At 37.7% G+C, this 27,510-nt stretch overlaps 1 protein-coding gene across 2 annotated transcripts in view; it reads left to right on the top strand.

Annotated features, from left to right (window-relative positions):
• Grm8 (glutamate metabotropic receptor 8) overlaps positions 1 to 27,510 on the top strand; it is a 688,307-nt gene that overhangs the window by 563,112 nt on the left and 97,685 nt on the right. For both annotated transcript variants that reach the window (XM_048340162.1, XM_048340161.1), the window contains one exon: positions 2,818 to 2,954. In XM_048340162.1, the coding sequence (XP_048196119.1) occupies positions 2,818 to 2,954 (137 nt within the window). The remainder of the gene's footprint in view (positions 1 to 2,817; positions 2,955 to 27,510) is intronic.

Genomic DNA, 27,510 nt, shown 5'->3' with positions numbered 1-27,510 from the left:
TCATCGATGGCTCATTCTGTGTTGAATAATCTTTGGTGCATGCTTACAAAATGAACACATACATTCTGCCTTCACCGAGGCCATGGTTCTGTGGGGAATGCAGGATAGATTAGCACGTAGTAAATTCTTAATAAATGCCTGGTGAATACATGTGATAATGAATGTGATGGATGGTAAAAGTGTGTGGAGTGAGGGAAATGGCATGCTTTAAGAGAGTGAGCAAGGAAAGGAGGAGGTAGTTGGGTGCTCTGCTCTGTGTTTAGAAGAGGAACATTGCACAAGTGCATGTCCCTTGGCCATAACTAGATGGAATTAGACAAAGAGAAAAGGTTATGTGAGAAGAGCAAGGGAACTGGAAGAAATTTGCTGTTCAAAGGCAGGATGGTAAAGTACACCATGATGGATCCAGAGAAATGGGCTTTAGGGAGCAGGACCATTTTGCTGAAAGGGCACAGGAATTAGTAGGAGAGAGATTTTATAAAACCATACTTGCTCACTGAGTTCATATATTCTCCTATAGACAGTGTGTCTTAAACCCAGCATTGCCATCAAACAACAAAAGCAAAAAGTTATACTTGCATAGAGCTTATGATTCATTTGCATATACTGATTTATTTCATCATTTGCATATGGTCCTCTGAGATGAGAGTGACTATCAGATTACTTTGAAGGAGAGAAAACAACACATCCATTAAGAATTTACCTGACAGTACCTTCTATAAAGTGATAGATCTTGGGCTTTGAACCCGACTAAGTAAGTCCAGCTTCATGACTTCTTTTATAGATTGCTCTTTAATGAGATGCAAAAGGTCTGTATCATTTTATATTAAAATCATATTTGTAATATCAAATTTGTCAGTTCTTATTCTTGTGATAATACAGTTCTCATCCATGGATTTCCAATACACTTTCTGAAATTGGAGAATAGAGATGTAGAAAGAGCCAGCACACGAGGAATTATGTATAAGCCACTAGGGCGCATTGATGGGAGGATGTTACAGAAGTGACATTTTTCTATCTAGAGAATCAGTGGAAAAAAATGGAAACAGCTGTTGAAGGAGATAAGAAGTCATTTGTTCAAGGAGGTGACAACATTGGGGATTGACTCACAGAAAATCAAAAATTGCTTTATTTAGGAAGCCGATGACCTCAAAAAGGTTCAAAGCAATAATATAAATGTCAAGAATTGATAATGCTACTTAGAAATTCATAACAGTTTTTTCCCCCCAGGCAGAAATCCTGTTCTTACTTGAATGCTAATAAACCTTGGTTTAGCATCACTAAAAGAACTTTCAAACCAAAGCCTGTTATCTTAGTGACTCTCCAGGTGGATACAGGATGATCACAAGTTTGAGGTCAGCCTTGGGAAAGTTTGCAAGATATTTTGTTTGTGTGTGTGATAGAGACTGAACCCAGGGCCTCTAGCTTTTAATTTATGTGGTTTGAGTCACACCCCAAGCCTTTATGCTTTTGTTTTGTTTTTGAGAGGAATCTCATTAACTTTATTGGATTTGGACTCAAGCTTGTGATGAATCCTTGCATCTCTGCCTCTTGAATATCTTGGACTGCAGGCATGCACCACCACACAAAGTTGCAATCTTCCTTTTATTTCTACATGTAGGTATTTATTAAAAATGAATACACGATGAAAAGTAATTTATTATTACCTCCTTCTTTCTTGGTGAAGATTGACATTCATTCTGTAAATTCTTTCTTGGTACTTGGTTGTTAAAACTCTACTGTAAGCAAAGAAGCAAAGCGATACACTAGTTGCAGGAATGGCCTTCATGGGTCATTTAGCTCCTGATTCTCATGCCATGTTCTTGCCCCCAATCTGTGCCATGTCTTAAGGGCTCAGGAGTCTTAACAATATCAGGTAACTGTGACCTCCTTAGAGATTTCATGTGCTGTGCATATTTGAGGAAAAATTAACAGAAGTGAGTGTTAAATGCCTGCATTAAAAATGACAAACTACTCAAATTAGTGCTCAGAGATTCTGATTAAGTTTGTTTGCAAGTTATCGCTTATTTTGATAGTCATTCATTTTGCTTGATAAGTGAAGATACTTTAGAATCGTAGTTATTGATTTTAGTTAACTCTACATATAAAATGAGAAAGTCATCATAAAATAGAATGATACATAGTTATCTGCAAATTATATATAATTTTGGAGAGTATATTATGGAAAGGAGATAGCACAGAACAAACACTGTCTTTTATGGATTGAAAATTGAGTCTAATATTCGTTAAGGAGAAAACAGGGAACATGGCTCGCAGAGAGAAGATGGCTCCCAAGAAATGGACTGTTGTCAGCTGTGCAGGTGGAGGCAGCAGAGGCAGAGGTAGGAGCATGGGCAATTTCTTTACAGTGGAGTTGATGTACAGCCCAAGTCAGGATTCTGGATGTGATATTCTACTGCCAATTTCAAGTTGCTGCTTGTAGTTCATATTGTACAATAGCTGTCATGCATCAAGACATTTACATTTTTCTCTATTAACAGCCATCCTGTACCACCAGTCTTGGATATTCAGCCTATCAACTTCTATTTATGGTTTGCTATGCAGGTTGCCTAATGTGGATGCTCGCCATTTGCTTTCTAGTGTTCATAATAAAGCTTATCTTATCCCTATGTGTACATCAGGGGGCTACTTTTCACGTCAAAGATATTATGCTATCCAGGATGACCTTGAAGGGAAGATGATGATATTATCATTTTCTTCCCGCAGTATATTTTATTCTACCATTCTGCCTTACAGGAAGCCAAACACAGTGGGCTATCTTAACCTTTATTAACACTGTTTTCTAAATCTGTATAGGCAGCGCTGGCACACCCGTCACTTTTAATGAAAATGGAGACGCTCCTGGACGCTACGACATCTTCCAGTATCAAATAACCAATAAAAGTACAGAATACAAAGTCATTGGACACTGGACCAATCAGCTTCATCTCAAAGCAAGTATCAGTATAAACCTCTGTCAAAGTACATAGACCTCAAGGAGGAGTGTGTGTGTGTGTGTGTGTGTGTGTGTGTGTGTGTGTGTGTGTGTGTGTATGTCTTAATCCTCTCTAGAGGAATCTCGTATCTCTAAGGATTTAGTGAAATCTTTCTCCTTTTAGTTGCCTGTACTCTTAGAGAAAATGTCTTTGTTCTGAAAGATTCATGGTTCAAGCCGTATATTCTGTGTGTGTATGCACTTGTTCATGAGTGTGCAGGCATGTGTCAGGGTGGGTTTGGCTGATTTGTAGTGAATTATATAATGTTTGGGCTTAGAGAACATCTGTATCACCTTTATTACACCATATAGTGAGACCTTAAGGATACATACACACGACTGCTGAATGTGGACAGGGCTTGTAGTTTTATCGCCTCTTTCAGTTGCAATAGTGGGAAAGGCAACACATCCTGGGCTGTGGTGAGCTTATGTAACAGCCCCTGTAGCTACCTGTTGTCCTATCTCAGGCTCTCTTACAGTCTAAGAATCATGGATTTTGCACTTATTATAAATGGTCATGTGAGAGAGATTTTCCATGTTGCCTACAGCAACTGGGCACTTGGTTTGCCTGTGTATCATTCATTCACAGGGGCTCCATCTTGTTTGTCTGATGGGCAGCCTGTGATACTGGCACCCCTGGATGGCAGCTGGGAGGAGAGTGGTTTTGCATAGATTGCTGGTAGAGGGGCTCTGCAGGAGAACTCCTAGGGTAAGGGTCATCTTCAGGTACTGAGAGAGTGCCCTGTTGACTCCACCAAGAAGAGTATAGGAGTTGGTTCCTCTACTGTCTCTTCTAGAAACAGAACTGTCTGCAGGATCTTAGTGCCCCAGGAATTTACTAGAGCAACAACATGATTTAGTTTCTTTTCTTTTTTATTTTTTGCACTAAGATACTTTTCAAATTCTTCCACTAAACTAGAAACATGTTCTTCTACTGTCTTACTGTTCCAGAGTGTAATTATTTCACTCTTCATTCTCCTTCTGATTTGGAGAGCTACCTCAATTCTGTGAGTGTGTGTGTGTGCTTTCCTGAGTTTGAAACCATTCAAACATCAGTGAGTATTTTTTAAAATACTTTTCTTCCTTTACTGGGTACAAATATGTTCCCCGAACTGGTATGTGTTTGCAGTACCAGTCACCCTTGTTCTCAGCCACGGAGATGATGAGAGGTTGCAGAACTTTTAGAGAAGGTTTTCTTGTGTCATGGCAATGATTCCTTAATAAATTAGCACAGCTCTGCTTTCAGAAATGCAAAGGCAATTTCTGCTTCAAACTGTTGTAATATGTCTGCCTGGGTCTCTACAGTTTATTATCCCATGTACCTGCTTCACAAAACCTTCCCCATTCTTTTGAGACTCACATTGATTTATTGAAACAAAGCTTTGAAAACTCCACAGGTTATGAATAATCTGAAAATCAATAGCTTTTGGACCAATGCCCTTTGGAAAGAAGATTTATTCAATATGTCAAAGAGTTTTGACAAGAGCTAAGCCAGGGAGTTACTTTCATCTGACTTTTATAAATGCCCAAACGCCTATTTGATTGAGGATTTGCATAACAGAATTCAATGTTCTAGAAATACATGCACAATACCTATAGTACCATGATACCTAAAATAATTATACACACTACTACACATACACATGTCTATTTTTGCCTAATGTATTTATTGTAAAACTTCATATCAAATCTCAAGCTGCTCTTTTATGTATATTTAACGGCCCATGAAAGTTTTACATTTATGACTGTTATCGTTCATAAAATATATCAAAACTGTTTGTCAGAATGATTTCCCATGTGGTGATGAGCACTTACAACTACCCAGTGGTGCTATTTATACTGAAACAGTGAAACTGTAGCTCTCAGAGGGAAATAGTGTATGTGACTGTGGGGGAAGTTTGTAAATCAAGGATTGCATTCTGGCAACTGTCAAGACAAACCAAATGAGTCTCCTTGGGAGCTGGGTAAACCATTATTATTATCAGTAGTAGTAGTAATATTAATTATTAGTATTAATTAGTTTGTGCTGGTGCTGAGACCAACACTCCTTCCCTTGACTTTTTCACACAAGGCTGTCACTCTACCACTTGAGCTACAGCTCCACCTCTAACTTTTTGGTAGTTAATTAGAGAGAAGAATCTCACAGATTTTCTTCCCTGGTCTGATTTTCAACCCTAATACTCAGATCTCAGCCTGCTGAGTAGCTAGGTTTACAGTGTCAGCCATCAGTGCCTGGTTCAACTAGCTCTTTTTATATGTCAGGCCTGCATGTTCAGAAAGCTACCGATTTGTTGACATTCTGCTTAAAGCTTAAGTAAGTGCACAGTGTGCATCTTCTCTTAATATCATTCCCCAAATGGAAACTCTAGTAGTGGCACTTTATAGGGTTGCCATAAGAATTAATTGAAGTAGCACAATATATCTTCTAGTCTGTTGTCAGGCACACATGAGATCCAGAAATATTACCTGGTATTATTCCTGTGTTTCACGATACTACCTATGAAGTGGTAGATTTGATTATGAATGCTCAGAGTGGAAAAATGATGGCCCTGTTAGTTGTTTCTACACATCTCTGATGGTGGGAAACTTTCTCTGCACTGGAAATGTAGACTTCATATAAGATCACACGTAGTTTCTTTTCATATGCTAGTAGATGAATAGATACTGTCACTTAGGAAACACATGAGCGTATGCTTTCAATACTCTTTTGGTGTTTGTATTGATGTTCTTTTAAACTCACAGCCTGGACATAGTACCTTAACTTTTTCACTCAAAGAGGATACTCTAGAACTTGAACCACAGCTCTAATTTCAGCTTTTTGCTGGTTAAATAGAGCTAAGAGTCTCACAGTCTTTTCTATCTGGGCTGGTTTTTAACCAAGATCCTCAGATCTCAGCCTCCTCAGTAGCTACAATTACAGGAGTGAGCCTGGCTCAATCTCTTATTTTTAATACATGTAATCTCCTCCTCCTCTTTCTCTTCTTCCTCCTCCTGACTTGAGTTTATACCCAGAGTCTTGCAATTGCTTGGCAAACATTCTAAAACTTTAGCTATGACCACAGTCGATTTGTTGCTTTATGTTTTGGATATGATCTTATACTTTTTGTCCAGGGAGGGTCTCTGGTTGAAATCTACCCACCTATGTTTTTTTCCATATAGCTGGGAGTACAATAAGCATGAGCAACCACATTTGACTTGTCTGTGGAATTGAAATCCCAGTAATATGTTCCTTGGATTGTGTTCAAATTGTGATCCTCCTGTTTTCTGTTTCCAGAGTAGCTGAGATTATAGATGTGTGTCAGAGTGCCCTGCCTAATGCTTAAAACAACAAATTTAATTAAAAAATTAATTGTGCTGGGTGCCAGTGAGTCATGAAAGCTACTCCGGAGGCTGAGAAATGAATGTCAGCCCCAGCAGGAAAGTCCATGAGACTTGTATCTCCAATTAACCTCCCCAAACAAGCCAGAAGTGGAGCTGTGGCTCAAGTAGTAGAGCACTAGCCTTGAGTGTTAAAGCTCATGGACAGCATCCAGGTCCTGAGTTCAAGTTCCAGGACTAGCACACAGAAAACCAGTTAATTGATGATGACTACTACTAATAATTATGCATGCATATTTTTAAGATGTGGAATGATTAAAACAGTCAAGTGAACAAATCTATCACCTTTCATACTAATCATTTTTTTGTGTGTTGAAACCATTTCACTATGCAACTTCTGCTTCTCACATTATCATGAAGACTACATTGGAATGCTATTTCTAGTGATCACGTTCTGTGATCAAAGGAATCAAGCTTCAAGTAGATATTTGATTTTCTTCTGTATTCTAGGATTGTAGATGTGAGTCCCTGGTACCTAGCTCAGGTTTTTTTGTTTGTTTTTTGTTTCTAGGTCTTGAACACAGAGCCTGGGTGCTATCTCCGAGCTTCTTTGAACTCAAGGCTAACACTTGAGCTCTTGAGCCACAATGCCACTTCGAGCTTTTTCTGAGTAGTTTACTGGGGATATGTGTCACATGGACTTTCCTGCCTGGGCTGGCTTCAAAGCATGATCCTCAGATCTCAGCCTCCTGAATAGCCAGGATTACAGACATGAGTCATGAGTGCCTGGCTTGGGCTGTTATTTTTTAATGGTCTGGGTTAGTTTATTCTGCATGTATATGATATGCTAGGGTAAAGGAGCAGCATTGAGGTGTGATCCCTCTCTTAGGGCTCTTACAGCTTGGGTCGGGAGAGAAGAGACCCGTGCCATCAAAGCTGATTCCTGTGAGCAGTGTAATGAGGACAAAGATGAATCCATACATGTACAATGGAAACCAGGGGAGAAGGTTCTAGATCTGACCACTGGCTGAGATCATTGTAGGGGGGAAGGAAGGGAATGGAGAGGAGGATTTATTTTCCACATGTGCTATTTCTCCTTATTCTATTAAACCAGATTTACGATTGGCTTCACAATCTCAATGGTGAGCATTTATCAGCCATTTATTGAGCTGAATTCTTGTTTTCCAAGAGCTAGTTTTTCTGGCTAAATTCAACCATAGTAAAATTTTACACACAGAAAGTGCATGATGAGGCCTATTGGAGTTCAACGAATTTACTCTGAATATATCTTAGTATAGTGAATGAATTTTTTAAATCAACAGATTATTCTTTTTCCTGGAAAATGTCTGAAGTATGTATATCCTCAAAGGAACTTCCCTTAATGTAAAAAAACATTGTTGTATCTTCTTATTGAATGGAACAAATATGTTTTCAGTTTGGTAGTTACAATCAGTTAATATGAAAGTGTAAGCTTGTACCGGCGGCTATCATTTCAGTATTCTTTGACCACATCTGAAGGGTATATTGTCCACCTGGAAGTGAATTTGAAAAATTAGATCTCTATTTTTGACATGCCTCAGTCTCTTAAGAGACAGGTGGTCCTTGTTAGTGATTACAAAACATACCATAACCTAGAGGTTCAGAGTAAACAGAAGCAGATGAACTGTGGAAAGAACAGCCATATGCTGTTCTGAGTCCACAGGGAAAAGGTGTATTGAGGTTATTTGATGGTCTGAAAATAACTCTGGGCTCACTTTTGTATGCTTTCAAACAAAGCTGTCTTGTCTGAATTCCTGTAAGAATGAAGTATAGCTTATTTTTTGCTGCTGTTCTTGTCTTATTTTCTTCTTTGTCTACTCAGGTAAATAATTTGGAGTAGATAAGAATAATACAGAATAGTGATTTCATGATAGCCCCTCCATAACAATTATTAGTGGCACTTAGTAATTGGAAGGTAAGACACGTAAGAGACAGGCTTCATTAACCTGATTTAATTGTTTAATGGGTCATTCCATAGAAAAGCGACTTTGGGTGAAGGTGGAATAATAATAATGAGTGGATATTAAATGCATTGGAATATACTGGTTACAGATCATGACTGAAATTTGGAAAGATGGTTGAATTCTGGCCTTTCCTGTGAGAGTTATGTACCCTGTGATACATTGTTGTATAACTTTTTTTAAAACACAAGTTCATGCTCTCTCAGGAAACTACAGTATCTACTTCAATTTCTTGGGATAATAAGGGATATTCTATATATAGTGACCCATGAGCTGATTGACATTCAGGGTTAAATAAATGTGATAGTAATAATTTCTGCTTATTTTGCTAGTGCAACTAGCCTACTACTGAGGAGATAAAATCAAATGGAAGCAGTATACAAAGACTTTCCTTTGTTTGTCTCCTGATGTCTTGAGTTGGGAGTATAAAAAGCTATAGAAAAGAATTGCATGCACCATGATAAGTTGTTTGATTCTATTCCATAAGCCCAAAGCGTGGCCTCTGATTCAAACGTTTTGGGAACAAACAAAAATTTAAGCAAACTTTTCATCGGCATTTAATTCCATCAAATTGGTCTTATTACAGACTTATAGAACCTCTGCTGTGATATTTTAATTGTATATATGGTTCTCTTTGTTGGTAATTATTCAAATGTACGCATAGTACATTGTGCTTTTCTTTGCCCACATAGAATACAGAATTCTTGATTCTCTCCATTTGCCTGAGGGTGTTATTGATTTGGATAAATGTCAACAGTTTTTAACCAAAATCATTAGGCTCATTAGTTTAATACAAGAACAACTTGGATGTAATGAAGAATATTAAACTGTACTTGGTAGCTTGAACGGGGTTGAAACAGTGTACGAGAACTTGTTTGCTGTGATTTTTAGACCTTTTTTGACCTTTGCCTCTGCTTCTCTGCAAAACTGCTTACGTTTAAAACTTCTTTCTCATACTGTTTTCTATGTGTGATCATATAAAAGTTTACAGTAAAGATACAAGTTTTATAAAGCATGTCTTTCCTACAGGCATGGATTTAAGTCAGTTCCCTAAGACCTTTCTCTATACTGTCTTAGAACTCTGAATGCCACTCTAGTTCCTGCTTTTTACTCTGTCCTGAAAATCCTTTGTCTTTTCCTTGTAACATGATGATTCATCTTTAAAACTGTATTTTACTTATTAGATGCTAATTTATTCTTAAAAAAAAGTCATTTCGGTGCCATTACTTTCATGTCTGTTTATAAACTAGCAAGCATTTGGTAAGGTCATATTTTTGACATGCTGAGCAAATGTTAAGATGATTAAATTTTAACTATGTTCTTGCTAGACACAAAGTAGGCACTCAGTAAGTGCTTATTGAATACATCATGAATAATATCCAGATCATTTCAACAGGCTGACTGAATGTGAACAAAGATCCATGATTATTGATTAAGAAATGCCAGGTGTACTGAATCAGTGGCTGCATATTACCAAGCAGGATGATGAGCCATTGATGGGCACAAGGTTCAGTAAGACACACTTCCTCTTATCCTAGGATATACAACCAACAAAATCAACCACATGCCTGAATACAAACTTGAAGCACAATTGTACAGGTATAGATTAAATAATAAGGTGTGTGAATTCAGAGCTTACTTAAGAGCTAATTATAAATTCAGAGAATGTAACATTCCTGGTTTTGTTCAGTTTTGAGATATCACTCTTAAACCTCAGACCTTACTGAGCTTCATGATGATGTAGAAAGCAAAATGGAGAATTAGAAGACTAATTTTCAAGCTGGGAACCATGGGCCACCAAAATCGACTTGTTTGTGGAGCTGAGATCTCACTAATATTTTGCCTAGATTGTGCTCAAATTGTGATCCTCTTATTTTCTGTCTCCTGAGTAGCTGAGATTATAGATGTGTTCCTGAATGCCATGCCTAATGTTTAAGACAACAAATTTCATTAAAAAATTAATTGTGTTGGGTGCCAGTTACTCAATTCTATAATCCTAGCTACTCAGGAAGCCAGATGAGGATCACAGTTTGAAGCCAGTTGGGCTGAAAAGTCTTTGTGAGACTGGAGACTCTTACCTGCAATTAATCACCAGAAAGCTGGTATTGGTGCTGTGGCTCAAGTGGTAGACACTAGCCATAAGCAAAAGAGCTTAGGGACAGGGCCCATGCTCTGAGTTCAAGCCCTACAACATGCAAAAGAAGAGGAAGAGGAAGAAGAAAGAGGAGGAGGAAGAGAAGGAGGAAGAGGAGGAGGAAGAGGAGGAGGAGGAGGAGGAGGAGGAGGAGGAGGAGGAGGAGGAGGAGAAAAATCATCAGATATATTTGTGATTTCTTACTCAGTATTTAGGCCTTCAATTCCTATGTTCACAAAATAAGTCATTTGTTACTCATTGGAATTTCTTCCCTATCGTTTATTTTCTAATTGATTATCTCAGTAAGAGTTAGATTGTAGTATAGTTGCCTATTAGTTTGTTTATTTAGAAGTAAAATTTATTCTAATACTTTTAAGACCTCAAATGTTTACCTACAGAGCAGGGGTACTGGCACATACACCTCAGTGTGCTTAATAGTTTTCATTTTCAATTTAATACTATCTGAAGAAGTATATCTACCTGTAGCCTGTGAAAAGATAAGAATGATTTTGGAGAGGATAATGAACCTTAGCTATTATGCTGCCCTTGTTCTAATTAAAATGTCAAAATCATTACAATGAGTTTGATATTTTTTTGTTGTTCTTCTTGTGATACCATGATTTTAAAATGTGTCTTTAAAAACTAGGGCTCCCACAATACCTTTAGTCTATTAGATGGACTGAAGCTGTGTGGAGTTAAGTTGAAATGAACTATGCAATTTGTGACACTTATTTGAAAAGCATTTTTCCATGAAGATGGGAAAAATGGTTAATTTCTATGTTTGTGACCAGTTAGCCAATGTCATGGTTTAGGAAAGAGTAGGCCACTCATGAGCAGTAAATGGGAGCTCAGCTTATTTTTCTTCCTATAAAAAGAAAAATAAAAAGTAAAATGATTCCAGAGTTCCTACTATGCCAAGTAAAATATGTGGACTTTCTGCTTGTAACATTGAGACAATCAGCCCACAAGTGTTTAGGGCCATTGTACTTGGTGCATGGTGGAAGGTAGGTTTTGGGGTGGAGGGGTTTGCATTAGCATTGATCTCCAAGCTACCTCCTTCATAGGCAGAGGCAGATCCATTCTCACAGCCTACAGACACCCCTGTCAGCGCTGTACAGATTTCCCCATATTTTTATGTTAAACTTCTCTCCTGAGATGAACTCATGAATCTGCTGCTGCCTGGCTAAGCAATTAGTGAACATTGCATGACAAATAGAACATTTTTGCATCCTTGAAGATATTGTTAAGAAATAATTGGCCTTGGAAAGTTAATACCATCCCCTGATGGTCATGGTACAGGGACCCACAGAACAGAATGTGGATCACATTTTGGAGTTTGTGATGACTCTGAACATTAGAAGGTGGTTTCTTTTTTTTTTTTTTAACAGATTTTTAAAAATGGTTTAAAAACTCAAAGGCTGAGCTAACTTCTAAGATGATAACTGTAAGTTCTTTTCCAAGTCAGCATTTTCTCAGTAACCTTCCTCAGAACACTGGTTCAATAGACTTTTAAATGGCTACTACGTATGCATATCAAGGCTTCCTGGTGAAGGGAATGTGGAGGATATTAGGAGAACTGGTTTTGTTTTATTTTGTTTCCTTTTAAACATTTTTGGAGGCTAGAATGTGCTAAATGAAAATTGGGTACTGGATTAAACCAATTAATCAACTGAGTAATTCTCAAGTTTATTTTTCATATGAAGAATATATGGTGGTACTAGTATTAATTGATGCTGGCTTGAGTAGAATTTTCCAGCTATATTAGTTTTTACATTTATTCAGTTGTTTAAACTTTGTCATAACCTCTGAGTTAGGCACATGTAGGTAGAAAGGACATTCCAAGTATGGTAGCACAAGCCAGTAATCCCATCACTATCTTAATCATTCGAGAGGCAAAGAGGATTTTTAGTTCAAGATTACCCAAGGTTTTACACACACACACACTCTCTCTCTCTCTCTCTCTCTCTCCCTCCCTCCTCTCTCTCGTCTCTCTCTCCTCTCTCTCACAACACACAAGCACACACACACATACACACACATACCACACCACACCGATGGCACTGATGTTTGAACTAAGGACCCTTATGTTTAGTAGATAGGGGCTCTACCACTTGAGACATAACTTAATCCACTTTGTATTACTTATTTTCCAAATACAATTTTACTAATGCCTTTTGCCTGTGCTAGCCTCTGCCTGCCTCCTGTGTAGCTGGGATTACAGTTTATTCCACTATACCTGGTTCATTTGTTGAGATAGATTCTCATTCCCTTTTTTTTTGCTTGAACCACAATCTGCATAATCTCTTCCTCCCAAGTTAACTGGATATACAGGCAGATGCTTTCAAGCCTGGCAACATGGATGAAATTTAAGAACACATAAGGAATCCAAGGAATCTCCGAGAATTAGGATCAGACAGGAGTTGATGACTGGTTGGACATAGGAGGAGGAAGTAGGAAAACAGGATGATTGGGTAAGACCACAGAAGGAAGGAGTCAGGTAAAAGGAGGAAGGGTTGGGGAAAGCACACTTACACTAGATGAATCTAGAATTTTCTAGGCAAGGAACAAGAAGGAAAGATATGTCAGGGTTAAGGAATGGACTGTACCAGGCAGCAAAAAGAGCAAGTCATGGAATTTTCATAAGTTATGGGAGCCAGAGGAATGTCTTAGGTCTCTATAAGAAGCAAATTTTATAATTTGATCTCAACTTTGAGAATTTATTTCATCCTATAATTGGTGTTATTCACTGTAAAGAAATGTTCTTCTCACAATACATGCGTAGGAAGACTCACTCTTATTCTTATATTTTTAAAAGGTTGCCTTTAGAGATAATTGCTGATTATCAGTGCTACTTGGCCATTCCAATTATTACTAGATAAATGTGCTTTTCATCTCTAGCTTATTTATTGAAAAATTTATTTTATCCCAACTAACATCTTTCCTTAGTTTTTCATATCAAATAAGCATGTTTCTTTTTGACAAAACACCCCATTTTGTTATCTTATTTTACTTTTATGTTTTTCTGGTGCTGGAATCAAAGCTAGGGAAGTAATCTACCACTGCTCTTTTCCAACTCTTCTGGATTTTTCTTTCTTTTAATATTAATCTAGCCTCCTCTAAGGAAATTAGAGATCATGAGTCAGAGATAATATTATCATTTTAATCTCATAACTATTTCTGTAACATTAACATCGGAATACCAAACAAATTGTGTATAGATTAAATTCATTAAATTTTACTATTCCCTTAAATGGTACAATTAAGCATGGATAAGGGAGTGATTTAGTGGGGAAATTCCAGAGATACCTGGGCTGAACTTTAAGTACAGCTGACAAACGATGGATACTTATGGGTGCCCTCCAGCCAAGAGGCAAGTGGAGATATTTCTCCTAGAATACAGATGGTATCTGCTCTTCCCATCAGCCAGGGGCTATACTCAAAGTAGAGCAGAACCCATCTGTAATGTCTGTTTCCTGCTGTAGGATTATGCAAATGTCATTTCTGTGGCACAGAGGCCAATGCCAGCCAATATACATACTGCTGCTCTGAAGTCAAGGCTCAACTATAAATATGCTGTAGCATTATAAGCTATTATTTGTGAGAACCATAACCATTTTGACTAGAAAATGCCAGTTACAGAAAGTTAAAAACAACAACAAAACCAATAACAACAGTTTTAAAATAGACAATTGCCCCTTTGTTCTGAGGGAAATTTATGATATTTTGTGAAGTAAGCATAAATTTGGTCAGTAGTGGATTGGCATCCATTTAAACAAAGATTCAGATACTTTTGCTTTTCTGTGTCTTTTTGCACGCATGGAATAGAAAGAGTTGGTCTCTACAAAGACCATAAACCATGGCCTGGCACAAAGCTTAGGTTCCAGGGAATGAGGTAGGAAATTTCCTTTGGAATAGTCACTTGACTGTTTACCCCTTGCTTCAAGTGGTTAAGGTCAGGTTAGGAGAAACAGTGTGATTTTTAGAATTTGTTCTTTTTCCTCTAATCCTCAGTCCAGTGGCTGATGCATAGTGTGAAATACTACTCAAATTAGAGAGCTTAATTATAGACCCAAATTAAAAATGGTAATTTCCCATGGATGTGCCTCTCAGCAGCCTTGTAGTAGGTCACAGCATATAAATGTAACTGGAGTTCTCGCCATTCAAGAGTTCACCTCCAGAGCAGTACAGCCATCTGCTGCTGCTCCCTAGTGGCCTCCCTCAAACTGCCCAGCTCTCACATACAGCCTGGAAGGGGAGGGGACAGCAGCTGTTCGGGAGCTCAGTGGCCACCTCTGTCTTCCTCACCACCTGGCAGGTGCACAGTTTGGCTCTGAAAGCAGCAGACTCACTAAGCCAAGCTGAATCCCCTTCCATACCACTTGCTCATGCCTTGCTTAGACCGCTGATCTCTGCCTTGTGAGCCTTTATCCTTCATCTTCTCTTAGTTCCAACCTGACTTTAAGTTGCTAAGTGGGAATAGAGTAGGGGGACTGAGACTGGTCACAGAGAAACGCAGAATTCTCCTGCTGTCCATCTCACTACTATTTTGGGATTGTATGGAAATATACTTTATAATGTCATTTCCAATCAGCCTGCTATGACACATATTACTGCATATATATACAAACATAGAAGTATGTAATATAATCATAAAATATATATGATAAATATTGCTGTGTATACATATAAAAGTTCACTAAAGGAATTTGTCCATTATTTTTGTTTGAGCACAAGTATCTTTGCTGTCCATACTCTAGGTGATGAATGGGGTGAGAATCAGTAATCACTGAAATTAGTTTGACTGGCATTGACAAGACTACAGACAGAGGAATAGATTCAGGATGTGAGAAGGGGAAAAGAATGGGGAAAGGTTGGGCTTTTGTGTAGACATTTGAGAGGTATAAAAGAAGGAAGAGAGTCTCTTGATCAATTTCAGAATGAGAAAGATACATGATCAATTTTAGAGAGAGACACATGCACACACAGAGACAGAGACACAGAGAGATTGAAACAGTGCAAATGTTTGAGAGTGAAAGACCTTCCATGAAAGAAATCTTGCTCAAGGCAGGTGCTAAAGGTGGTTAAGAAATCTACTGTTTGTTTGGGGATTATTATTTTTTTGATATTGCTCAGGAAAATCTTTTTGGTAACTACAACTGAAAAATTAGCTTTCCCAGTTTTCTTTCTAATATATCAAACATATAACAAAGAGCAATGGTTCAGAATGGAAGGAAGAAATAAAGCATCCATGGCTGGATGGGTTGGGACTTACATTTTTCTTTCTGGAGGTTGCACTTGGAAACCCACTAGTACTGGGAGGAATTTAAGGGCCAAGGGCAGAATAAAGCTTTTTGTCGTGGTTGTAGCTGCTGGCTGAAATAGGACAGCCAGAACCCATGCACAGTCATGACCAGTGGTGGGAAAGATTGTAGAGTTTGGCCTGGAGTGTTTTCCAAGAATCCAAGGCTAACTCTGTACTTTCTTTCCTTTTCCTTTTTCTTTTTCTTTTCTTTCTTTCTTTTTTTTTTTTTTTTTTGATTTGTCGGTCATGGGGTTTGAACTCAGGGCCTAGGCAATGTCCCTCAGCTTCTTTTGCTCAAGGCTAACTATCACTTTTAGCTACAGCTCTACTTCCAGTTATCAGATGCTTACCTGGAGATAAGAGTCTCACATATTCCTGCCTGGGCTGGCTTTCAACCACAATCCTAAGATATCAGTCTCCTGAGTAGCTAGGATTACAGGTGTGAGTCACTGGTATCCTGCAACTCTGTACTTCTCATGAAAATACCTTGTTGATCTAGAAAGAAAATGGCAGAAGTGATGGAGATTGAAAGTTTATGTTATACCTACATTTAGTAAAGGAAGGAATATACGTGCATGCATTGAGACTAGTAGGAATTCATACACTGGCTTAGATATTGGAACTTTACCAAAATTTTGAGGAATAGAGAAGGAAACTATTAAAAAAAATGGAGATCTGGGGATGAGCCGGCTACTTATGTATAATTGAGAACTGATTAGTTAAAAGCCCTACAACTTTACTTGGAAATTAATTTTCTTGCATAATAGTTGAGAAGAGGGATTAAAATTCTTATTAGTGCTTGCAGAAATGAAATGCAGTTTAGAGTTTGTGCCTTGTAAGTTTGAATGCTATAGACTCACCAAAAAAAGAAAAAGGAAAATAGCTGGGCACTCGTGGCTCAGGTCTACAATCCTATTCAGGAGGCTAAAATCTGAGGATCACCGTTAAAAGCCAGCCCATGCAGGAAAGTTGGTGAGACTCTTATCTTATCTCCAATAAATTACCACAAAAGCTGGAAGTAGAGCTGTGGTTCAAGTGGTAGAGTGCTAGCCTTGAGCAAAAGAAATTCAGGGACAAGGCCCAGGCCCTGAGTTCAAGCCCCAGGGCTGGGGAAAACGAACAAAAACATTGGTGTATATACACATATTTAATTTCCTAAGTCCCAGATGGACATCTGGTTATTTGATTATGATGATTTAGATCATGTTTCATTCACTCCTCAGACCTGATGATAAGATTCATGGACGAACCAGTAAGTTTGCCTAAAGAATTGGTAGTGTGTCCTTGTACTCTGTTTAGTAGTGAAAAGTTAGCTGGAGAAAAAGGATCCTTCAAAGAATTTAAGAAGACAGCAAACCTGTTTTGGAATTCAATAGGGCTGATGGAAGACTGTGAAGCCAGTTTTGCTCTCCTCACTGATATATACAGCAATCATGAGGGGTCTTCTTCACAGGAAGTCAGCAGTCATGAGGGGTCTTCCTCACAGGAAGTGTCAGTTCCATGCTTTCACAGCCAGATTGATCAATGGCATCAAGATGACAGATAGTCTTGGAGCCAGTGTTCAAAACAGACCAAAATAAAGTTCACAGTTCTTTCTGTTAAGAAAAAAAAGAAAAGCAAAAATATGGAAACTTAGTTTCCTTGGGGAATTTCAGATCATCAAGTACTTAAAGTTTTAGCTTTGTAGAAATAAAAAAAAAAAAAGGAAAGTGAAAACAGTTTGAAAATACATCCAGTGAGGAAGTGAACATTTCTTTCGGGAAGTTGCAGCTTCTTCACTAGTGGTGTGATAATACCAGGGGGAGACTTTAGCTCCTTACCAAAAGGAAGTGTTGTTCATGATGAGTCAGTGTGGCATTTGCCACATCGGTTCCATTCTTCATAATCATGACACCCTTCTTTTCACCCACCCTGAAGCCTGACACCTTGCCAGGCCTTCACCTAGTCAAGCTAGAACTCTCCAATCATCTGTTCAAGAACTGTTTATATCCCAGCTGAAATCAGTGGACTTGTTGGAGTGCATCATTGACGAGAGTCCATTTTCTTCCGGTAACAACAGCAAAGACTTTGGTGCCGTGCTTTGTTAGGCCACACGTTGTCCTATTGAATAGTGATCATTACCCGAACCTACAAAGAGGCATTTGGTTTCCACATTAGCTGGTGATGATCTCAAGGTCCCTGGAAAGTGGTGTAGATATGAATGATTGTATTTTGAAGTTTCCATTTTAGAAAATGAAAATTCTTTACCTAGAACTCAAGAATATCTGAGCTCATCGCTCCAGATTTTTGGATTTGTCCCAAGGGAGACAACCTCTTTTAATTTAACTCCAGTTATAATTATTATAATTTCAGCTTCTTCATTTACTAGGCTTTGTTCACTTTGGCTGTACTTCACACTGATTTATTTTCCTAGTGACTTCGTTTTATGATATTGCTTGGAGATTGTTTTTGTTGGGCAGGAGTCGTGGTCTGGTAGATTTTATGAACTCCCCCTCTATCAAATACAAATAAGCTTCCAGCTTTGATAATGCCATATGTCTTGACTCTTTGTATTGGAAGAAAAATATTCAAAAACATGAATAAGTTGTGCTATTCTTTCTTCCAAATTATACAGGTTTTTTTTTTTTTTTAGAAACAGTGGTTACTGGGGTTTGAACCCAGGGCCTTGTGCTTGCTAGGCACGTCTATACTGCTTAAGCCCTGCTTCCAGTCTACTTAAAAAAAAATTCTGAATCCTGTTTTGACCATTACACTTTTAAATTGTTAACATAGACATGTCCTATAAGAACAAACAAGCATGTCCTTTCTTTGTCCTTGGTAAAAATAGAAAGCAAAGGAACATTTGGTTTATATGACCATGTAAAATAAATATTAAGTGCTGGGACAAGACTCCATTTTTTTAATATCAATAAACCTCGTCCAGAGGCCACTCAAAGGACAATGTTGCTGGCTCCAAGGTCAGATGGATTCTCTTTTCTGATATCAACTCTATTGTTTAATATTCAAATGAATTTTACTTATTTTGTTTAAAATATTTTCTGATTATTCTATCTTTCATTTATTTTTTCCTTGCAAGCTAACTGTGTGTATTCTGTATAATGGCAAAGACTTATGATGACTTTATGCTCACTTGCAGTATCTTGGAATGATGCACAGAAAATTCATGGTCTTGCCTCTCTCAAAAAAATTTTTTTAAATCAATCACATGAAATGTTTCATTGTAAAGCATAAAATTGCTCGTGTGTTGTGCAAATGAGTGATTATAGGGAAAAAAATCAACAAGCAATCTAGAAAAGACATTTTAGACATCCCATTTTCTAAGTAACTAGTTGTGCATATGTGAATGATTTGGAAATTCTAGAAAAGCTTCTAGATTGTGATTTTGCCTGCCAAATTTTCTTAAAGTGCTATGACTAGGGAATGTGCTGTCATGCAAATACTATGAATGAGGCACCATGGGAGGAAAATATAAGTGAATGCCCCTGGAACTTTTTATTTATTTATTTTTATTTTCAAACTGATCTACAGAGAGGTTACAATTTCATACATTAGGCATTGGATACATTTCTTGCTATGTGTAACTGTAGCTTCTATTATTGATGATGTTCTTGTATTCCCTTCCTGTGGTTGTACCTGCACGATCTCTATCTTATCTGAGTACATTGGAAACCATGTACTGGTATTAGAACTAGGAAACTGAAAGGGAATACTAAAATTGAGAGACACAGGGTAAAAAAGACAAACAACTACAAAAGCAATACTTGCAAAACTGTTTGGTGTAAATGAACTGAACAACTCTTGGGAGGGGAGGGAAAGGGGGGGAGGGGAGAATGAGGGAGGAGGTAACAAACAGTAAAAGAAATGTATCCAATGCCTAATGTATGAAACTGTAACCTCTCTGTACATCAGTTTGGAACTTTTAAGAGTTTTATAGTTTAGTGTCCGATAATCCAAGGCACTTTTCAAGAGCACTTCATCTCTCCAATAAATGGATAGACAATAAGAGTAGCATTAATGTATTTTGTTCATTGTAACCACTTACAAAATCTTTAGAGACTTCTAGTGTTTGTGACTAAGAAAGTTGCTACCTAAGAGTACAGGAGATATTTTGAATTTCTACTTTATTTTGCACTCATGCAATAAACTTGGCTGTTGCAGCTGGAATAGATTAAGCCTTGGAGCCCTAAAGTTATAATTTAAGAAATATCCTGCCTGACAGATGTCTGGGATTCACATCTCCCTTCATGCTCACTGAGGCAAGGTTCTTTGATATGATGTTTTCCTATACTGTCTCCCAGTGGGGGAGTGCAGGTGAACTGAAACCAAACACAAAATCACTGAAGGCCAAGAAATATGAATATGTGATGTAGACCCTGGGCAGGCAGAAAGGAAGATACTGATGGAGAGGAAATGACAAGAGAGAGAAGTAGCCAGGGAAAAGAAAAAAAGGCAACAGACAGTAAAAGAAAATATTAGCTTTAAGAACTAAGGAGAACGGAAAAATACAACGTGGTCTGAAGCCAGGGTAGGGTTCAAAGGAGAAATCATAATTTTAGGTGATGACATCCAATTGAAATAGCAATGAACTCCATTCCAGGTGACTTTGGAGAACTGCAATTTTCATTACGGGGGAGTAAGTTGTTCATCAAGACTTCTTGTATAACTCCCAAGCTTTTTGAAGAACGAGTTGTCTAACAGAATAATTCTCAGATGGATGCTGTTCAAATTTGAAAAATCGGCAATTTACCACCAGATACTTTGCCTCCCTGTACGGGGGCCTTGGAATCCTAATACTTCCCTCCCTTTCTAGGTGGATGCTACTACACTTGGTGATAATTTATCCTGTCAAATAGGCCTGAGAGAAATCATAATTTAATACACATCACTGGGAGAAGCCCCTTAAGCCCTTTCCTCGTTTCAGCAAAGCTGAGAGACTTTCTCCTCTTGGAGCATTCTCCACATGCTTCTGTCCCTTTCTCCTGACAGCTTCCCTCCATGGCCTCCCAAAGTGCTGCTCTGTCAGCATGTGACTGGCAGCTCAGATCTGAATGTGAAGTGCCCTTGTTTTCCTATGCTAAAATAAAATTAAAAATAAAGCTCGGCTTCAGCACTTTTGTTTCTGCTTTGAAGAATTTCAGTTTATCTTCAGTGAACAAAAACTCAGTTGCATGGAGCCTGTCAAACTTGTTAAACACTCAGTTTGAGAAGTATGTCTATGCAAACAATAGTTACTTGGCACTCTTGCCAGTTTCCTTCTATGAGGTAAATTGGAGAATTGCTGGCTTGTGGCTAGTTTATGTGAAACACGAAACACATCTAGATTGTCTTCAGAGACTCACTAGAGAACAAAATTTTCCTTCCTTCCTTCCTTCCTTCCTTCCTTCCTTCCTTCCTTCCTTCCTTCCTTCCTTTCCTTCCTTCCTTCCCTCCTTCCTTCCTTCCCTCCTTCCTTCCTTCCTTCCTTCCTTCCTTCCTTCCTTCCTTCCTTCCTTCCTTCCTTCCTTCCTTCCTTCCTTCCTTCCTTCCCTCCCTCTTTCCATTTAACAATGCAGTGTATGAATATAATATATGTTGATCGATACCTCCCCTCTCAACATTCTCACCCATCCCTCCCCTACCCAACCCTTCCAGAAAGCATTGTTTTTGGAGTTTTTTCAAAAGAGAACAGGTTTATGATCAGCATAAATTTAGTAAAATCATTTACCTTAGTAGTATTTCTTAAAAATTCTAATATTTGCAATTATGTGATGTTAAAAAATAGCCTATAGGGAGGGGGGGCTATGGAGAGAGTGAGGAAAGGAAGACACAGAGAGAGCGTGAAAAACAGAGATAGAGAAAAAGAGAACCATGTACTTTTCTTGATGAAATGTAAACCAAGCAAATAGATGCTTCATATTCTGATCAGATAACCTTATATTGCTTAAGTTCTCCCACTCCTTCGGTTATAGGCCATGAACTCACCCATTTAAAAAGATATAAATGAATACATTAATTTAAAAGTAACTAAAATGAAATAGAATCAATGGAAAGTGGAGAAGGAATCTATAGACCATGCTGTTGATCATTGTACTGTTTATCATTTTGTGAAAACTAGGGTATAGCATCACAAATTGTTTTTTGTCTAATGGGCTTTGTAGATTTTCTTCCTAAAAAGGCACAGGAAGGAAAATGCAAGAAACGATAATAATTAGATTAGGTAAAATAAAGAATTGGGCTAATATGAATTTCAATGTGTGAAACTCTAGTAAATCAGTAGATAATGTAATGTTTCTGTCATGGAAAAACATCTTGACTTATAAAGTCTTACATAAACAGCTGAATGCGGCTATGAAACTAGCATTTTCGTACTCAACATAAGGCTCAAACCAAGGAAAGGACTGAACAATCTATGATTTCTTAGTTTGCCATTGTAGTTACAGCATTACTACCAGGGGCTATATTTTAGCAGCCTATTTAAGTCAACTCGCTAAGGATATACTTAATTTATTTTTATGGAGTAGAAGTATTATCTTTATACCACTTCTATATAGGATCAACCTAAGAATTGTTTAATCCTAGCTTGGAGTTGGAATTCAAGTATTTCAGAATTGTATTTACAGGATCATTACAGTGCTGCTGTGTAGTATTTTTGTCTTTCAGAGACCTGTTGCAGAAACTAAACTACTTACCCTATCAGGTCTTAAGTACTTATCATGCTATGTTCTTATCCAGAAAGGACATTTTTTTCTGTAGCAGTAAATCTTATCTATGATAGCCTTTGCTTTTGTATATTATACACTTCAGAATTTTACTTGTTCATTTGCTCTCTATGCAGAAATTTCCATCCATGTATTGACTCATTTATAAGTAATAATGGAAAGCTGACTTCCAGCACTTTCCCCAATTATGTGTCATCTCAAAGTATAAACATGCCCATTTCTAGAGTTTCCAAATCTAGGATCTAATAATTTTATATATTTATTTCATTTATTCTTTCAGCCTTTCTACTAAATAGTTCAGTGTTTCTGTTTTGGGATTTCACAAACAGATGATAAGAGATTAGTGAGTAGTTAAAATTAGAAATCTAGCTGCTAACTTGATTTTTGGTTAAAAATCAATGACTTGAATGTGATTGCTGCCAACTAAAAAGTATGTGGGTTTGAAAACTTCTCTGTTGAGCACTTTTATGTTCTTTCATCTGGAATAGAGGTTCAGTCACGCCTTTATAAATGTAGCAAAGGCTTCCCAGGATGTCAGCATTGCCACTGGTATGTAAGTACAGATTAGCCTTCTCTCTGACAAAGCAGCTTTCTGTCTTTGGGTTAGATTTCAAGCGGCAATGCATTTGTTGCTCTGGCTTTTTCAGATCAGAAAATGATCATGTCTGTTGACACAATTACAGATGCTGCTATTCAAGACTAGAGAGTGACTGAAGAGAATTTCAAAAAGAAAATGCAACATAGATGGCTGCAAATCGAGACGGAGTGATTCTCAGAAGGCAGTAACTCACTACTGTTATGCTGAGCCTCCGGTGCAGAGAATAAGATTGAAATTTTCAGTTCCAATTGGAAATAATGGTTGAAATTCATCCTATCTGGGCCTCTGAAAGTTCCAATTTACCCTGAAATATTCCTGTAGAGTTGGGACAATGCACTGAGTCAATTGAGAATTTTTCAGTTCTTGTTTTAAATACATTCTCCCTATGACCCAGTGTAAGTTGTTAAGCCATCTCGACGGCATTTTAGAGGGAGCTGGGACACCACTAGACAGTGTGATTGGTTCAAGATGTATCCACCATGACAGTAATTGAGATGAGGTTTGAACCTTGTTGTGAAGTTGAAGTGTTCCTGTTGCTCTTTTCTTGGTGTGGAAATAATCTCTAGCTGATGTTTCTTTCTTCAGTATGAGAACTGAATGGTTCCTAGCCATCTGCAGACAATTTCCGTGTGTGTGTACTAGTCCCTATCTCTTTCCATGGTGTTTAAATGCTTGACTCCAAACCTATTCCTGGTCTCTGGTTAGGCTCATTCCTTTGGCCTTTAAAATTAATCTTTTTAAAAAGAAGTTTCTTAGCACACTATGATGTTAAAAAATGAATTGTTGTTTCTACATATCTAGGCATTTTCATAAATACTTATTCAATATATGTTGCTTGGAAAACAGCACACCGAGATGGACAGGATGTCTTTGTGATGAAGTCATCTGAGCTCTGCTTTGCACCTTTGTCCTTTGCTACACATTTCCAATATGCACACTCTGCCGTGACTCGAGGCACGTGGAGTTGTTCAAAGATGTGGCAGTCTGTGAATCAAGTGTTCTAACTGAGATAAGCAAAGCTTTCTTTAGATAAGTGCACTATTTTAATATTTGCCACTTTCAGGGTATAATTCTTTCTTTTCAATGAGTTCCAGAATATGAAGGGCATTAGAGAATGGTTGCCACTTGTCATTTGACTAAAACAGAAAGCTGCCCTCCTGAGAATGAAGATGGAGGCTGGCAAGAAGGGAACAGAAGCAGCCAGGAAAACTTTTGGATTGGTGTGAGGGGGGAAACCTACAAGGATGAGAAAGCGGATGGAGCATGAGTCCAAGGTGGGAACACAGCACCTCACTCTGTCGTTGGATACAATTCTCCCATTCTCCACATGACTTGTTATGCTGGTGGTTCTGAATCTTCAACTTCTCCTGGTCTCCCCGCTGCCACAGCTGCCTTAGCTTTGTCTTAAGATTTCAAAGTTCTCTTTGTACAAACATCTTCAGAAGGAGTCACCAGGGAGAATGGCTGGGGTCCCCTTAGTTTACCAGTGCCTGCTGCAGACATGAATCCTTGAGAAAGGTCCCCAATCCCCTTTTCATGGGCACAGACTCCCTGAGGGACAATCACGTTCCAGAGGAAAATGTTCTGTTTCTTCTTATGCCATTCTCTGGACTGATCTTTTAAAAATATATTTATTGCCATCTCAATATTTTTTCAGATAACTTAGGGAATTCTAAATAAGCCTAAAGACACCAACAGAGAAACACTGACATTTATATTTGATTAGAGAAACAATAATAAGGAAAGAAGAACTTTCCGTTTACTAGAAAGGCAAAATAGTTTTTCTAGGGACAAAAGATATGTTTTGAAGTTGTGTTTACACCTTTTGTTGTTTTAAGTCTCAGTCATGATTGATATTTATAATGCTAGAGGTTTCTTCTGAAAAAGAAGAAATGCTTCTAACAAAACCTTAAGAAAGCACATACATTCTTCCCCTTTTATTTTCAAGACAATTTCTCCAATATGGCTCTAGCTACACTGTCATCCCTTAATCCTGGTTTAAGGCCTTATGATATACATTTCCATCTGAAAATCACAAAACAAAAACTGTTTCTCACAGATATTCTTACCTTGAGGCTGGGCATTTGCATATACACTTATAAACTATAAGTATAAAAGCACAAAACCCAAATAACTCTATAGAAGGTGAACAATAGTAATAAAATGCTAATAATATTTTCATTCAATTATCTGAAGTGTCAAAGAGAAGCCTTTTGAATAAATGGTTTCCTTCAGGTTAATAAAACAATTATGGCACAGCAATATAAGAAAAGCTATAATTATAAATTATAAATAATGCATTATTTAAGATAATTAAATATGGGCAATAATAAATAAAATAAATAAAAATGAGCTAAAAAGAGGGAGAAGGTAACAAGTTTGATAAAAAATGTATTCACTGCCTTATATATGAAACTGTAACCCCTCTGTACATCACTTTGAAAATAAATGAATAAATACATTTTTAAATGGGCTATAACAATATAATAAATACAGATATTTGTTGCAATAGTGATTCATTTCCCAGCAATGAGTACATCATCCCACAGGCTTATCTAGTGTGGTGAGGCAGAGTCTGGCTTCTAGTTGCTCCCAGCATTGAACAGGTCTGATGGTAGTTAAGCAGTAGAAATATCACTAAACCCTGTTGGATTCTGCTGCCCTTCAGGAAGGCCATGAAGATAACCTCTTGTCCTGAGCAATTTCTCTGAAGCTCCTTTTATCATCTGTCTACTTCACTTCTTTATTTTTTTTAAGTTTTATGCTTAGTGACTTTTTTCTGAATAACTACTTATTTATTGTCACAGTGATATACAGAGGGGTTACAGTTTCATACGTAAGGCAGTGGATACATTTCTTGTACAATTTGTTACCTCCTCTCTCACTTCCCTCCTCCCTCCTTTTCTCTACCCCCATGAGTTGTTCGGTTGGTTTACACCAAATGGTTTTGTAAGTATTGCTTTTGGAGTCTTTTTTTTTAATCCTTTGCCTCTCAATATTGATATTCCCTTTCCCTTCCCTAGTTCTAATACCAGTATATACAGTATCTGGGGTACTCAGATGAGATACAGTGCTAGCCAGGGACAACCACACATCCAGCTGTGGCTAGTCTGCTTTCAGTTTAGCTTTGTAGTGTCTCAGATCAGACTGTAATGTGTACCTACCTTCCTATTCTCTAGTCACATGGGTCAGATTAAACATTCTAGGGAGTTAACAAAAGGATAAATTACATCCCCCTCCCTTCTCCCTCCCCCCTTGGTATTTCTGCACTCAGTGATGTCATTTGTGTTCCTTGTGTTTGCTTGGTTTTGAAGTGTTTCCCTTGGTTTTGAGATTATCATTTATTCTGCTTCTCCATTTTGAGTCACAGGCCATGTGTTAATCATCATGTTTCTCGGGAAATAAGAAAAGCCTCTACCTTACCAATGGGAAGCTGAGGTTCCATCTTTGTCACCTCTTCTTACATCCATTATATTATTAACCAAACTGGAAATGAACACCTCTTTAAGAAGGATAAACCATGTTATGTTCTTTAACTATTCTAAACCAAATTATGTAACTTAGTGCCTTACATAGGAAGAAAACTACTTCTCAAACCTTTTACAAAAGATAATTTGAATTAAGTGTGCTTCCTTAAAAGCTGAAAACTACTTTTGGGCTTTGTTGTAATGAATGTATTCTCTCTTGTTGTACTTTACCACTTACCTCTCTTTTACTTAATTCATTGTATAAGTGAGTTTTCCAAAGCTTGTTTTCATATTTTAATTTTTATCTATACATTTTTGATATTAGTATGCATGCCTTCACACATTTACCCATTAGAGACATGCAACTTCTTCAAACTAAAACCAAAAGTGATTTTAGAATGTTCTATTTAATTCAGCTCATCTGAAATCTGATTTCTTTGAGAAATGAATGGATAAGTGGTATGTATTTCTACAAATATTACATCTTCGTAATCACTGTATGTTCACATGAAAAAGATGGGCTTTCCAGTGGAAACTAATACCATATCAATGTTGAGTGTGAGGTTTGGGTCTATGATCTCAGTACTTGGGAGGCTGAGGCGGGAAGTTCCTGAGTTTGAGGACAGCCTGATCTGCTTAGTGAAACTATCACCAAACAAAGCCAAACACAACACACAAGTACAAGAATGTTGGGTGTGCATTAATATAAGGAGGAAGCCCTACTGCACATCACTTGTGGTTTGGTTAGTAATTAAACGACTTGCCCTCCTTCAGCCCATGCAAGCACATTGTGCTTTTCTCGTGATTTTACATGTGCTCATTTTATGTGAGGGATAAGATGTTGCTGATTTGCTTCCCAGCCATATTCATGTGACATGGGCACACTTTTTAATAAACATTACCGTTAATAAATCTCTGAAGACAGTAGAAAGAACTCTTGTACCTAACTGCAGAAGCATGATATTTGATAGGTAGTCAATATGATTGGGCTTAATGTC

Source organism: Perognathus longimembris, chromosome 2, assembly GCF_023159225.1.
Source record: "Perognathus longimembris pacificus isolate PPM17 chromosome 2, ASM2315922v1, whole genome shotgun sequence".
Classification (NCBI taxonomy): Eukaryota; Metazoa; Chordata; class Mammalia; order Rodentia; family Heteromyidae; genus Perognathus; species Perognathus longimembris.
The sequence above is the reverse complement of the archived record's forward strand: the minus strand, read 5'-3'. Positions and strand labels throughout refer to the sequence as shown.